The following is a 16,057-nucleotide window of genomic DNA, read 5'->3' on the forward strand; positions in this document are numbered from 1 at the left end:
TTAAATAGTTACGCCTTTATAGCTGCTGTGCCCAAGCTGGTAAGCGAAAATTGGAGTGGATTAAGCCCGCAGTGGCAAGCGTGTCGAGCGCACATCCCTTTTCACAGACATCGCTGGGAAGTTTGTAGTTTGGTCGGATATGGCAATAGCAAAGAAAGTAAAATGAGGAGCATATTACTAAAGCTGCCTGCATAAACTTAGCCTATTAAATTGAGTTCTCTTTCATGTATTGTGCTTTAACAGACAAATTCACCAAAAATTATGTCAAAATGGCCGTATAGGCAAGTATCCTTGTGAAACATAATCAGTTATGTCTAAAGTGAACATAAACAGTTGAAAAGAAAACGTGTGTGTAATAGTATGTTGAATACTTACGTGCAGCTCTTAAAGTGACAGCAGCCTAATAAATCTACTGCTGTCTTTGTCCTCAATGTTAATCTGACAACAAAAGACAGAAAACATGACTCGCTGCTCTTGACTGGTTGAGCCCTCCTGGAGCAGTTCTAAATATTCACTGTGCTATTAAATGAGGATAAAATATGATATAACAATAATATGAACAGTTAAAGTAACAGTAACGGTGCATCAAATAATCCCATTTTGTTTTTTACAAAAGTGTTTTCAACATTATTGATAATGATTATAAATGTTTCTTGAGCAGCAAATCAGCATATTAGAATGATTTCTGAAAGAGTATCTGACACTGAAGAGTAATGATGCTGAAAATTCAGCTTTGCATCACAGGAATAAATTACAATATTCAAATAGAAAACAGTTATTTTAAATTGCAATTAAAATTTCACAATATTAGGCCTACAGTTTTGTTTTTTTATCAAATAAATGCAGCCTTGGTGAGCAAAAGAGACTTTAAAAAACATTAAAAATCTTACCAATCCCAAACTTTTGAACGGCATGCAGTGTATATAAAAACTTGTTATTATGTAATAAAGTGGCACATTTAATTCTCCGGGTCAGAGATGGGTGAAAATGGTCGTTAAAAAGAGTTATGATTATAATTTTATAAGTGGACCTGGATGGGAAAAAGATAACAAAAAACCTGTCTGTTATGACCTCTTTAAATAATGATGAACATAAGTTTTGTCCATATTGTCTTTGTATTTGCTACTGTTGTATTGCATTACAGTTTTACTGGAAACTGAGACAAATCTCACATGTTTATCCTGCTATTGTCCTCCATATAAACTTTTGTTTGAACTGGAACATTCCCATTGTCCTCTTTAAGAACCTTCTCCAGTTCAATTGTTAATGTGCTCTTTAGTCTCAATGTCTATGTTAGTCCTTAAGGTACGAGGCCACTGCAAAAACACAAAGGCTTCTGTAAACCCTCATTGTGGCTTTTCGTTTGCGTGTTGACGCTAGTAAAGCTCAGTCAGTGTAGACAAAGGGCTGGGTACATTACACAGCAAATTACTTCATATCAATGGATGGGAAATAGCTATTCTATTTACTACAAAAATAACCTGTTTGATTCTGTCAAGCATGTTTACCTATCACTTTCACTACAATGCTTCATTACCGTTAACACACGCACACATCACCTCCTCCGCGTTATAGCTAACACACATCCTTTTAAACAAACACTCACATGCATGCACACCGAAAATTTGTCATGTAATTTGCTCTTATTTTTTTCAATAATCCTCCACCCATTACCCATGTGTCTGTGATTCTGCTATACCTGCTTGTTGCAGTGCCCCAGGGGCCTGCGAGGCCTGAACGCTCCATTCAACAAATTGTTGGCAGTTCACAGGCTTTTAAATGCCACACTTTTAATTACGCTATTTACTTATAAGGCTGCAAAAACGCTGTTCACACAGCAGGAGGAGCAGGAGCAGGTGATTCAGGACTTTAAACACCTGGTGGATGTTCTCTTTAATTAGATTTTTTTTAGTGTCATTCTAATTATCTATCTGTAGATTATGCATTGCATGAATGCTGCTCATATTTGAATGAATTCCTTTTTTCTATTATCTGTCACTTTGTAATGGTGTCAGTTTTACAGGTAGAATGTGCTATTTCACGGCTGTCATTCGTGAGAACATGACAGTTAGCACCTGCGGCTCTTTCTGTAACTATTTCTTAGTAACTGAGACCAGCCTTTCCTGTAATCTGAGTTTCCGGGAGCGAAATATTAGTGATGCGTGTCAATCATAAGTTGTAAAACAGTGCATTAACAGTGGCATTTATGTTAGAGCATGGCTCAATTTGTTATAATACGATGACATGAATTAATTTGTGTGAATAGAATGATGATACATGGCTATTGTCACTTCCCAAAATGAGAAAAAAACAAATTTCCAGTTATACCTCCACTGTAATCATCTAATTATCTAATCCAATCATTTTACGTCATCCATTGTAATTGTATTCACCGGTTTTATTTGCTGTATATGCACTTGCCTACGTTGTTCAAACGTATTATTAGGATGCTTTTCACCATTGTTATTCTGCTTAGTTAAGTTGTGCTTATATTTTAGTAATAGAGTATAAGCTTTTCTAATGCATTGTGTATCATGAACGAACAATGAAAACATTTGATTTATTATTTATTAATTTCAGTTCATGTTTGTTTATAAATATACTATTTTTCGTTGTTATACACCACTGTTAAAAAAGTTTGGGATCATTACAATTTTGTAATGTTTTTGAAAAAGTGTCACCAAAGCTTTTTCATTTTCCATTTTTTCCATTTCAATATATTGTAAAATGTAATTTATTCTTGTGGTGGCAAAGCTGAATTTTCAGCATCATTACTGTTTTGTTTTGTTTTTGTTTTTTATAACATAGGACCTATAGATATCCTATGGCCATCAGACTGCGGTCAAGTGTAGACCACTGAAATTGCAGTATATCTGTCAGAACAGGCCTATTTGTCACATTTCTTTCCTCTCTGTGATGGCCTCTGTGATGGGCTAAGCGGGTGTTGTGTTCGTGTCCCGGACACAGGCATACAGGTGCACGTTCTTTTATGTATCCAGAAAAACTGATTGTTTTTCTGGTGCATTTGTCAGTTTTCATGGCAGTGATGTGGCAGACATTTAACATGTTAAACGCAGTGTTAGTGTTCCCAGCCTCGCTGTTATCCACTTCCTGATCACTCAAAGATTTATTGGCCCTCAAACACTCCCCTGTGAAAAACTGCAAACATTCAGAACCTCATAACCTCCTCTCCCTCAGGCACCTCTCTCTCTCTCTCTCTCTCTCTCTCTCTCTCTCTCTCTCTCTCTCTCTCTCTCTCTCTCTCTCTCTCTCTCTCTCTCTCTCTCTCTCTCTCTCTCTCTCTCTCTCTCTCTCTCTCTCTCTCTCTCTCTCTCTCTCTCTCTCTCTCTCACACACACTCACACACTCACACACTCACACACACACACACACACACACACACACACACACACACACACACACACACACACAGACGCACGCTCATATAGCCCTTTCCTTCTCCTAACCTCTCCATATTTCATTCCGACATGTAAATAAACACCATCAGACTGAAAAACCCCTAGTGTCGTTTTAAACCTACTAATTAGTTTTGGCCCAGAATATCACAATGTTGTATGTGGCAGGCTGTCACCTCAGTAGGTTGGACGTGTCAGGGCACAAGTTACTGCTACACTATTTGTTTTTGCTTAGATGATATCCAAAAGGGACCGCAGTCCAGGTGGGAGAACGTCCAAAGGGGATCACTGAGACCCGTGTATCTTCATTTAAATGTCATTGTACTGAACTGACTGACAAACAACTTCAAACCTGATTGTTGCCCTCTTTACACACTTCTCCTTATTACTACCTGTCTTCGTGTGTATTGGCGTGTCGTGTGCTGTAAACCGGTGCTAGTGTTGACATCTGGCTGCGTTCTTTCATGAGGCCTGAGGGGGGCGATCGGAGGGGCGTGTGGGATAATTTGTTACGGTGTTAACAGGCTAATAGACGTCCACCTGGTTTTGAGAGTTCAGAGACAGCAGTGGCCTCCTCTGCAATCAGCTTAAGACTTCAGCCCCTTTTTATTACCCCAATTATGAGAGCCGTTTAGAGGCAACCGCTGTGTGTGTTTTTCATGTCATCTGGTTGGGTTAGGACCCAGACACCCACTCTCACCACATCAAACGAGCCCGTCTGAGTAAAGGTGTGCTGGCGGGGTCTCTCCTTATTCTCTCTTGCGGTGTCTGTGTGTCCTATGCTAGAGCTTGGGAGAGCTCGTTTCATGTGGTCTGCTGTGAGCTGTTGGAGTACAGACGCAAAAGGCCTCCTGCCTCTGGTGGACTCATTGCCTTTCACCCAAATATAGCTCCGCTCATTGACTCCCAAACCACTTACACTCATGGCAAAATAAAGAACAAAACCCCAACTTTTTTGGGTCAAAAAATCAACTTTGTTCTTTTTTTTTTTTTTTTTTGCCAGTTATTGAGGGAAATAGATCTGATGATAGTTTTATTTGCCTGAGTTTTTTTTTTTTAAATGATCACATGCCAGTAATTTACCCAGACAGTCACCCATCCATATGCACACATAGATATGTTTACTAAATAGTTAGTTAGCTAATTACTTACTTACTTACTTACTTACACTAAATAAATATTGGCTGTTTCAACCCATGTTTGGGTCAAATATGGACAAACCGAACCATCAGGTTTAAATGTAAAAAAAATAACCAAAACTGTTGGGTTTGTCCATATTTGACCTAAACATAGGCTGAGTAGTTTTTAATTTCATAGTTTTACATTTTTAGTGCACTAATTATTTTTAATTAGTATTTTCTGTTTAGTTTAGTTTTGGGGTTTTGTTAGTTTTTTTTTATTGTTTTTATTTTATTTTATAGTCATGAAAAAAGTTCTTTAGTTTTAGTACGGTTAGCTTTATTTTTTAGTATTTATTTCAGTTAACATTGTTTTGTATTATTATTCTAGTTATAGTTTTGCACGGATTCACAAATTATCTGAGGATGGACACTTGCTTTCTGACAGAAAATCAATGAAACTGAATCATTGCTGTTCCAAAAACTCATTGACAAATAATGTAAATTTGCATCCAGTTTAGATCAGTTTCAGTTTAGAAATAATAATAAAAAGTAACCAGAAAAAAAAATAAAACAGACAGACCCTTTTTTATAGTTTTAATTATTGGGATTATCTGAAGAATCTGTTGAAGATGTTATCAGTGTGCTTGTTCGCACTCTTATATTGGAGATGTGATTGCTTGTATGATCCTTAGAGATAAACTGATTTATGATCGGCTCACTTGTTTTTGCATGACTCATTTGATGGTATTTTCTGAACGGGGCCAATCACTGCCAAAAATCATAAAACTACACACCTGTGTGTGTCGACCCACATACACCCTTCACACCTGTGCGCGTGAAATGTGAACAAAGGAATCTGAAAAGGAAAAAAAAATAGAAATCTCCACCCCATATGAGTAACAACATCAAATATCTATAAAATTTACAGCAGGCACATCCAAACCGCAGAATTCGCATAGACAAAAAGTGCTTATCGGATGCAGATACAGGATAGCACACAGGCTAACCTCACCGTAATGTCCTAATCAAACAGCCCATTTGTAGCTGTACGGTTGTAAATGATCTCCTGGTGGGCTAATGCAATTAGCATTGTCTCTTGTCTGTGTATCCAGCATTTTAGCCCTACATCTATCAGCGTAATGGTGGCGGGCAGAAGCTCTGATGTTGTCTAATAAGGGCATTTTACTCCCTTTAAGAGAGGGGGGCAGGTAATGTACGACCTTGGAGGTGAAGTCCATCGCCGTGCTATAAACCACAGCGATATGTCAAAGAGAGGGAAAGTCCAACTAAAAAGAGGTTTTAATCATTTCATTTATCAGTTCCTTCTTGCTTTTCACTCCCCCTCTCCTCTAGTTTATCTCAGTTGGAGGAGGATACAGAGAGCGAGGGAAATCGATGCGGAGAACATTACAGTAAAATGTATTGATCAGACACAGAGAGAGCCTTGCGTGCTGCCCAGATATGGCCTAGTGATGCAATGCTTAAAGGAATTTATCCACTGCCTTCTGCATTAACCTTTTATTGACTGCTTGCCTGTCCATAATTAACACTCACTTTAGCTAAAGTGGTTAGTTTCAGCTGGGAGGCCAGGTGTGCGTGTATGCGTTGCATTGTTCGCGGATCGAGTCGAAGTTCAAGTGCACCCAATGTGTCGGGTGGGAGTATGTGAGCCACCCCCCAGAAGAACAGAGGTGATAGATCTCCTTCCCTCCACATTAGCTCGCTATTTCAGCAGGCCTGGCTGTAGGGTTATAGGGTTTCAGAGCAAATTGAAATGAGTGATTGTAACGTCGATCTCTCCTGAGCGCGGGTCAGATGGGAGAGGTAGACTGCATCTCGCAGAGGTTAATCTGTATGGATGGTTGGCATACACTTCCAAATATACTTCCAATAGTACACACACACACACCACACACATACATTGCGTTTTCATGTTGTATGGGGACTTTCCATAGACATAATGATCTTTATTCTGTACAAACTGTATATTCTATCCATTTACACTAACACTATACCCCTAAACCTACCCATCACAGAAAACTTTCTGCTGCATTTTACATTTTCAAAAAAGATCATTCTGTGTGATTTATAAGCAGTTTTCCTCATGGGGACCACAGAATGTCACAACAATGATTTCGCATACTGCCATCTTTGTGGGGACATTTTCCCCCCATAATGTAGGGGTTACCAGGCCACAGACACATTTTGACTGCAGATGGGAAGTGATTCAACATTATGAAATTAAAAAAAGGTCTATGTTTTTGGAGGTTGCTTAACATCTGTCTGAATTTATTGACTCTCACCATAGAAAATGCTCAACCATCTTAAAGGGAAAATCCCATCCTGATTTACTCACCATCTTGTTTTTCAAAACTCTTATGACTTTATTGTTGTTATTATTATGCGTGGAACACAAAAGGAGGTGCTGCTGTTTTCCTTACAATGAAAGTAAATGGTGACCATGGCTGTCAAGTAAGATATTTTGGGAGTAATTAGGGTAATATATTTTTTTGTCTCTTACACACAAAACTGTTATATGACACCATAATTATTATGTTATAGGGCGAACATTTTCTACTCTTTATCTGTTCTTTTAGGAGCTTGACAGTTCCAGGTCACCTTTCACTTTTATCGTATGTAAAAGAGATAATTTTAATATTCTTTCAGAAATCATTCTAATATGTTGATTTGGGGCTCAAGAAACATTACTTATCACAATTAAAAACAGTTATACAGTGCTATTTTTAATCTATTTTAAATATTTATATGCAAGCCGACAGTCTTTACTGTCCATTTTGATCATTTTAATGTCCTTTTCTAAATGTGTATTAATTTCTTTCAAAAATAAAAATAAATAATGCCCCCACACTTTTTAAGGGTATAGCTAATTTATACAGCCTTTGAATGTTATAATTTGTATAACAGCTTCGACATTCTGCTAAATTTCTCCAATAGTGATCCACCTGTCATCCACAAGTTAGAAGCAAAAAGTGTGAGTCAAGGATCCCAAAATGTTAGTTTTCGTGCAAGCAATCCCTTTAAGTGTGTATGTTTGAATGGATCTTTATGGCATTCATTCCATTGTGGTCTCTTTCACAACAGTCTATTTACTTCAGTTACCTCTTCTCTGTCTCTTCCAATAATCCAGTAAATGATGAGAGAGTTTAAACACACACGCATGCGTGTATAGAACGAGCTCTCATATTATTTATGAACTGATGTGCTACATTAGGGTACTTAGCGCATGTTAACGGATGTTATTGTCAAGCCCTGATGCAGTATGAGGATGATATATTGAAGCGCTATATGCTAATTCCACCCTCGGCGTGTAATGCAGCCTCTCATGTGGCTGGTGCAGTTGGACAGACAGCACTTAACTGGAGAGCCACTCTACCATTAAGTGGCCCTTACAAAATATATAACCACAAATAGTGTCAGAGAGGGGCTGTCCTCTGACCACGGGACAGCACAGACTCATCCATAACATTGGCCTCCTCTGGGCACCGCTGCAGTCTTTGAGTGGATGAACATGAGTGTTTATTATAGGCTATGATTGCTTAAGACAAGCGTTTGTGCCAGAACTTTGTGTATTTGTCAGGATAGTGATTATTCAAGCAAGTCTGTAAAGTGTGTCAGTCCCACGCCACTAATGGTGCTAAACTGATTTAAAAAAAAAAAAAAACTTTATTTGAAGCAATTTTGAGTGATGCTTTCCAATGCAAAGCTCTCCACCACAATGCTAGGTTGTTGTGTGTTGTTGCCAAGGTGTTGCTATGTGGTTGCTATGGTAGTTGCTTACTGGCTCAAGTCCAAATAATCCACCCACCCCAAGTCTCTATGATATTCTGTTTCCTAAATTTGGCTCATAATTTTTCCAGATATTTTAAAATGAAAGAATGACACATTTCTGAAGAAGTCTCTAATGCTCACCAAAGCTGCATTTATTTGAACAAAAGTACAGTAAAACAGTACTATTGTGGAATTATTACTTTGAATATTTTATTTTTTTAAATATATTTTAAAATATAAATATTTTATTCCTAGGACAGCTGAATTTTCAAATCATTCTAATATGCAGATTTGGTGGTCAATAAAACGTCTTATAAAAAAAAAAAAAAAAAGTTTATTTAACAAATTTATTCATGTTTCTGAGAAGCTATGTTGTCATATTCTAGTGAAAAAACACACTGAATATTAATTAGGTGGCAAAAAATGAAATGCTCCAACATCAAAGTTACTTTGGAATTAAAGCCACAGGCTTCACCTGCCCAGGTGTAAATGATTGAGATATTAATCAGCACTGTCCAGGTGCATTTAAACGGTGATTTACACTGCTTACACTTGTAGGGTTGCAGAAGTGCATTCCTAAGGCTTCCTTCAAAGGAGGAGCAAGGGGATGATGCCATAGCGCGCACACACACACACACACACACACACACACACACACACACACACACACACACACACACACACACACAAGCTGCACAGTCCTTTGCTTTTTTTATAAACGTGTCATTAGGGCAGGTTATTGTGTGTTGTAAAGAAATCAGGAAATGAGTGTGTGGACTGCCCCCTAGACAAACACACACGTCTTTGTGTGTTTAAGGCGAAATTAACTATTTACACACCCTGGAAAGCACCAGAGTAGCCTGGGGGTGTTTTTGAGTCAATTAAGAAATTTTCATTGTTTACACTACAGTTAAAAATGTTTGGGGTCAGTAATCTTTTTTAAAGTTTGTAAATTGTATTATTTTATTTTTTTTCATTATTAGAATTATAAAAACTGTCGTGCTGCTTAATATTTTTGTGAAAACCTGGGGTACATTTTTGATGAATACAAAGAATTTATTTGAAACTGAATTATTTGCATTATAAATATCTGTCTTGTCACTTTTGATCAATTTAATGTCTTTGATGAATACTTTTATTATAAAAAAAGATTCTCACTGACCCTAAACTTTTTACCTTCAATATAAAAATATAATAAATATTACATTTATATGTTTAGTTAGTTTTAGTTTTTATATTATATCTATCAATTTATATAATATATATAATTTATTTTTAATTCCTTTTCTGTCCCAACAGATGCCAATCCAGCCTGGCACAGACCTTGCCCCCCGAGGAAGCGCCTGTCGACCGCCCCTATTGGAGTAATGACGATCCTGACATGCCCCTCCCCTTTGACCTCTCTGACATCATCAACCGCGTCGAGTCACTTCTCTGGAGGTAAAGTTGAATTACTGTGTGTTTGTTGACGTCTTATGTTTTCTTTTATGTAGAGATTGGTATTAAAATAATTGAAAGCGAGCTTAAGGATTGTTAGCCATTTATGATGATCAGATCTGATGATGTTCAATTTGTTAATTTCGTGATTGAAAAGTGCTTCATAGATTGATACAGTACAGCATAAATTGTCAAAATGTGACTTACCTTCACTTTTTCTTCCCTTCTAGGATGTAATATGTTAGTAAAGAGGGAGATAAATGGAGAGAAAGAATGTTATAGGTGGATGTTAGGAGATAGAGGCCATGATGGAGATCACAGGTGACAAAAAAACAGTACAACACACACCTGTTCAGTTTCTCCTTTCTGGCCCACCTTTGCCTGAAGACCAACATTCACCTTCACACACACCACATTGAGGTCCACTCGGATGGACAGACGGATATAAGGATGGATACCGGGGTGCATACAGGGTGACATCTGGACGGGACATTTAATTTCCTATTTCCATCAGTATCATTTACTATCACTTTAACAGAGTCCGTAGTGTTACAATGACCATTCATATATCAGTAGTTGCATACAATACCTATCCATAAATATACGTATATATAAATATATATCCATAAATGTATGTGTTTTACTTCAGTTCTCCATATATCCTCTGAAGCTTTTTTTGGACAGACATTGTATAGATGTACACAGTATACACAGTTCACTTCTCCTCTATGTGTGTGTGTTTGTCTGCGTGCCATCTTTTGAGGAAGAAAGTCGGTAAAAAGTAAAAGGTAAAAAAGGATATGAGATTGTGGAGGTGTGATGACATCATTAACGGGTGTCATATGCGTGCTGTTGCCTTTTACCTGGCGTATTGTCTAGGGATTTAGTATGTTTGAATTTGCCTCAAGTGTGTGTGAATGTTTGCGTGCGCGTCCTTCTGAATGTTTGTAGGGAGGAGGTAAAGATAATGTTGTTAGACTGACTTTGTCGATGATGTTTGTCTATATAGGTGCATGTAGGTACGAGGCACGCACATGTGTATGTAATCGTGTTGGCGGTTTTCTTTCTGTGTGACTGAATTTGAGTGTGTGTGTGTGTGTGTGTGTGTGTGTGTGTGTGTGTGTGTGTGTGTGTGTGTGTGTGTGTGTGTGTGTGTGTGTGTGTGTGTATATACATAAGATGTTTCTCTCCTAAGCCAAGTAGTGTCAATAGGCGGCTTTTATGAGCTCCCAAGAGAACTTACACCCCTTGCGTCGCATTATTCTCACAGCTCATTGGCTCTTAACCTTTCAATAACGCCTGCCTATGTCTGAAATGCTGCCAGTTTCGGGAGGAATGCACTCGAACATCTTTTAACGAGTGAAGGAGGAAACGCACTCTGTCCTCTAAATGAATGAAGGATGAATGAAAAAGGGATGACTGTTGAAGTCCAGCAGCTTTCTTTTTGTTTTTTAGGCTTTTCTATGTCATCAGTGTTAATGTAGAAGATCCATATTATAGTATTCGATGAAGATGCTTAAATGTGTTTTATACTTTTGAAGTTGTCATTGGTTGCCAAATACTGTGTTCTTGCTGAGTAAATGCTGTGAGGTTGGTATATAAATATATATGTGTATATATAATCTTTCTTTCATTGTGTTTTTTTTCCCTCTCTGTATTCTTTTCTGGAGTGCCACAAGCCCCACTGCTTTTCTGAAGGCATTGTGTGTGCAAAGCACTAGTTATGATAGAAATAAAATACAATGCTGGTTTATCAATCAGTACATGGTTATTCATAATTTTGTTGTATGGAAAATTATTTGTACATTGGTAGCCATTTACAAATTATTAAAAGTGGTAATTTAACTGTGCATTCAGATAGTTACTCATAATATTCACTATCAATATAAATAACCTATGGATATTTCAGCCATTATACATATATTTTTTAATGGTTTATTAATACATTTTTATGAGAGACTGTAATAGAAGTGTTACATATAATAACAGTGGGATCCAAAAGTCAGAGAGCAGTGAAAATGCCTTTACTTTGCTCAGATTTAATTCAATGCATTTTTGTTGTTGTTTGTTTGTTTTATATTATATTATATTATAAATTAATATATCAGCATTTGAGGGCAAAGTTTAATTCCTCTCAGAGCTATTATGGGGACCAATAGACTCATTTGAGCTCTTGTCTCAGCTCTATTTGTGTGGTGTGTGTGTGTGTGGTGTGGTGTGTGTGTGTTGCGATGCCTGTAGGGGTTGGGAGGTGTTTCCTCTAGTCTGTAGTGAAGGTGTGATAGATGGCTGAGCCTCAGGTGAGCAGGTGATCGGTGAATGGCCACTCTAAACTTCACTGCAGTCTGCTTTCAGACATGTGTGCACAGGTATTCATTGTTCTAAGTAAGGTCATCAGTAGTTTCGCTCTTACATCACTGTTGGTGAGAAGAAGATGACCAGGTGCATGTGTAATTAAGTGTGTGTGCGTGTGTGTGTGTCTGTGTGTCCCCTACAGGCATGCTGATTATTATATGATTGACAGCTAAAGTTGGATCACATCTCAGATGGTGACATTCAACAACATAAATGATTTGAAGGACAAATGCATTATTACACATTATACTGTTATGACTGATAATGGGTTAATGCACTGAACAGTTTTTCCCCCCATCACAATATAGCGGTTGAGTTTGTAATCCTAAAACCTGGAAGAGAATTTGCATTTTTAGGTCATGTTTCCTTGGGATTTTTCCTATGGGTTTTTAGAATATCAGTTTCGATTTATGATTCAAATCTGTGGTTAGCATTACCTTTTTTTTTTTACTTTCTCTTCTATTGTACAGCTTTAGAAGACGTGACTTGTGTAGCACATTAATCATATGAACCACTTTTATGGTGTTTCTTCTGTCCTTTTTATAGCTTAACAGCCCATGGTCATTGCATGCTTTCATTGAATGGAAAAGAGCAGCAATATTTTTTCACAAATCTCTAGACGTGTTAAAGCTGTGTAAAGTAACGGCAGAATTTGAATTGTGTGATCTGAGACCATTGTTGTATACTTCATTTTGCCTTTTTATGATAAAAAAAAGCAGATATCTGCTAAGTGCAGACAATATCACCGCAAACTTGAGGCTGTGTGTGTGCTAACATGTACTCATGAGTCCACATCTCAACACAGACTGAAGAGTGAGTTATTCAGTGAGACAGCGAGTCCCAAGAGCACAGTGTGTGTCCACATGATGAACACATAATGCAGTTCTCCCAGTTAACCAGCAATGAGTAGACCTGTCAGACCCATGAACCTCATGGTTACTGCATGATGCTGCCATGACAACACTCCTCAGTGCTGTGTGGGTTAAACGGCCACTCACACCTGTCATGGCTGCCCAAGCAGTGGGGACTAACAACCATGTGGGCTCCTGATAGCTCTAGCATAGGAGAAGAACCGAGATTGTGCTTTCAGTGATTTCAATATACTCTTATAAAATGGCTGTATGACAAAAGATGCCAATGTTAAATAGATAATCACATTTATTAATAATACCGGTAATCCATTATTCTGTCATGTAATGCAATTCATTAGCATATGTTGTCTGGCAGGTAGTACAAGTATGACATTTTATACTTTAATTATCAGTATTTTAGTCTTTTTTAGCTTTTCGCTAAACATACCGAACATGCCTTGAAACATGATATACTAATGAGAAAATGCTAATTATGTTATATAATATACACTACTGTTCAAAGTTTGGATTCAGTAAAACATTTTTAAATAAAGTCTCTTATGCTCACTAAAGCCATAAAAAAACACAGTAAAACCAGTAATAGTGTGAAATATTAAAACAATTTAAAAATAAATGTTTTCTGTTTGAATGTATTTTAAAATGTAATTCATTCCTGTGATGGTGAAGCTGAATTTTCAGCATCATTACAGTGTCACATGATCCTTCAGAAATCATTATAATGTGCTGATTTGGTGTTCAAGCTGTGCCGTTTAATATTTGAATAATGAATCGAAAGTTCAAAATAACAGTATTCATTTAAAATAAAAATAATTAGGCCTATTAAATGGCTTTAATGTCACTTTTGGTGAATTGAATGCATTTTTTTGCTTAATTTCATTCAAAAATATTTTGAACAGAAGTTTATCTAAGCCTTAATACACTATTTATTAATGAGAAAATCTAAATTGTTAATATGACCAAATATAGAAAAATAGATAGGCAGTTTGGTTTTTTCTTGTTTATTCAAATATAAAGAGATTTATGCTTGAAGCAATAACTATATACCCATGTGGTAAGAATGATAAACCTACTTTATGATGTATTCTCTAAATTCGTAATATTGTGTACAGTTAAATTTTCAAACAAATTTAGGGTTGTTAGTTTTACTACACAACAAATAAAAATACAGATAAATATTTTTTTGTTCAGTTTAGGTATGTACCGGTAGTTCCAACCCGATCTCACGGCAATTCGTACGAATTTTACGAGGTGGCTAATTCGTACCAATTCATACGACCTCACTCGTACGAATTTGTACGTTTTTTGCTAAAACGTACATATTTTACGATTTGCCAAAATCGTATGAATTCATACGAATGACCTACCCCTGACCCCGCCCCTAAACCCAACCGTCACGTGGGTTTAGACAAATCGTACAAATTCGTACGAGTGAGGTCGTACAAATTCGTACGAATTAGCCACCTTTTAATCACTCGTACAAATTCGTACGAATTGGTCGTGAGATAGCGTTGGTAGTTCACGTGGTTTGAGAACAGAGGCTCTTACTGTAGTTTGTTCATTACAGGAAGCAGGGATACAGGGCTCTCAGGAGTGTGTGTGTGTGTGTGTGTGTGTGTGTGTGTGTGTGTGTATCTGTGTTTGTGATGGAACGGATCTGGCTTTTGACTGATGCGCTGATAGTGATGTGAAACTCTTGGAGCACATTTTTGGCACTTGAGTGAAGGGACACTGCTGTGATCTGGCTTAAAGGATTCCAGTGTGTGTGTGTCTGTGCTGTTGACAGTTTCATTCTGCTAAACTCTGCTGTGACCTGACTTCAGAGATGTATTCGCAACGCTCCAGAGAGAGATACAGTGTGTGTGTTTGTGTGAGTATCATGGCCCTCTGAAGTCCTTCCACTCTGCAATGGCTTTGGTCTCAGGGCCCACTTAAGAAGTGACTGTCATGTCGTATGACCCACTTCCTGTCCTGTCCCACAGCACTGGCCACCACTGGCCCCAAAAACCTCAAACACACCAAAGCCACTACAGTTCCCCAGTCTGAACATTGCAACCATTTCAATCTCTCTCATTTTTTTGAGGTGGTTAAAGTTCAAGCAGACCGTTTGTATGTGTGCGGCACTGGTGTTTATAAGTGTTTGTTTTATGAAAGATAGTGGGGTTTTTTTTTGCATTCTCTCACTTTCTCTCTTTCTCTGCTCAGCTCAATCTAGCCTGACTTAATAGAGTCATCTGCAACTCATCTAATATGGATGAAAGGTCTTCATAATATCGCTGATTTGTGTGTCTGCATACATATATGCTTCACGATCTCCTATTTCAAATCTTTCTATCTTTCTTGCTTTTTTGCTTTCTCTTTTAATGCATTTTCTGGACACAGGACGGATAAAGCTGGCTATTAGAGGGGAATTAAGATGTTTCGATAGGCCTGCGAGAAGAGATGAAGAAGGTGAGGGTGATATATTCATCAGGTACGATATTCACCTTATCTGCTCCGACCTTGAAGGCTGTATGTGCGTTCGGCCACTTCGCAGTCGTACACACACACACACCTACACACTCTCCTCTATGCTCCTTGATTGACAGGTGCTGAAATGAGCCCCTGAATAGCTGTGGGCTTCAGTCTCCCAAATAACTCGCCCGTCAAATTACATCCCGCCCTCCTCACTCGCCCGGTCGCCTGGGAGACCTATTTATTTGTCTGTTTATTTGCTTGGTTTAAATATTTGGTGGGGAAAATATTGAATTTTTGTCCCCCGGTCAAAGTGCTCATATTTAGTTAATAACAAGAGGAGAGAAGGTTGTTTGCTCTGAGAGAAGGAGAGGACAGAGAAGTAGAGGAAGGGAAAGGGGAGGGTGATTTTATTTTATATAGGGAAATCCTTGGAGAGAAAGAAGACGACCTGTCACTGAGACTCTCTGTGAAGGCTAGACTGTAATCATCACTCATTTAAGTGTTATAGAGCCATAAAAGGATAAACTGGTATTTGTAATCATTGTATTAATCTGTAAATGTTGTTAGTTATGATGCCCCTTCCCTACATGACCATAAATGTATATTGAGCTGG

General features: G+C 37.8%; 1 protein-coding gene across 3 annotated transcripts in view; it reads left to right on the top strand.

Annotated features, from left to right (window-relative positions):
• Positions 1-16,057, top strand: part of fto (FTO alpha-ketoglutarate dependent dioxygenase) — a 177,003-nt gene that overhangs the window by 122,032 nt on the left and 38,914 nt on the right. For 2 of the 3 annotated variants that reach the window (XR_013796718.1, XR_013796719.1), the window contains exons 9-10: positions 9,626-9,766; positions 9,994-10,084. Coding sequence is in view for 1 of the 3 variants with exons in the window: in XM_079605422.1 (XP_079461548.1) it covers positions 9,626-9,766; positions 9,994-10,000 (148 nt within the window). In the remaining 2 variants the exon portion in view is untranslated. Of the gene's footprint in view, positions 1-9,625; positions 9,767-9,993; positions 11,614-16,057 lie in introns of those variants that run through there. The other variant, XM_079605422.1, reaches the window with a different exon arrangement.

The sequence above is a fragment of the Phoxinus phoxinus genome (genome assembly GCF_949152265.1).
Source record: "Phoxinus phoxinus genome assembly, chromosome: 2".
NCBI lineage: Eukaryota > Metazoa > Chordata > Actinopteri > Cypriniformes > Leuciscidae > Phoxinus > Phoxinus phoxinus.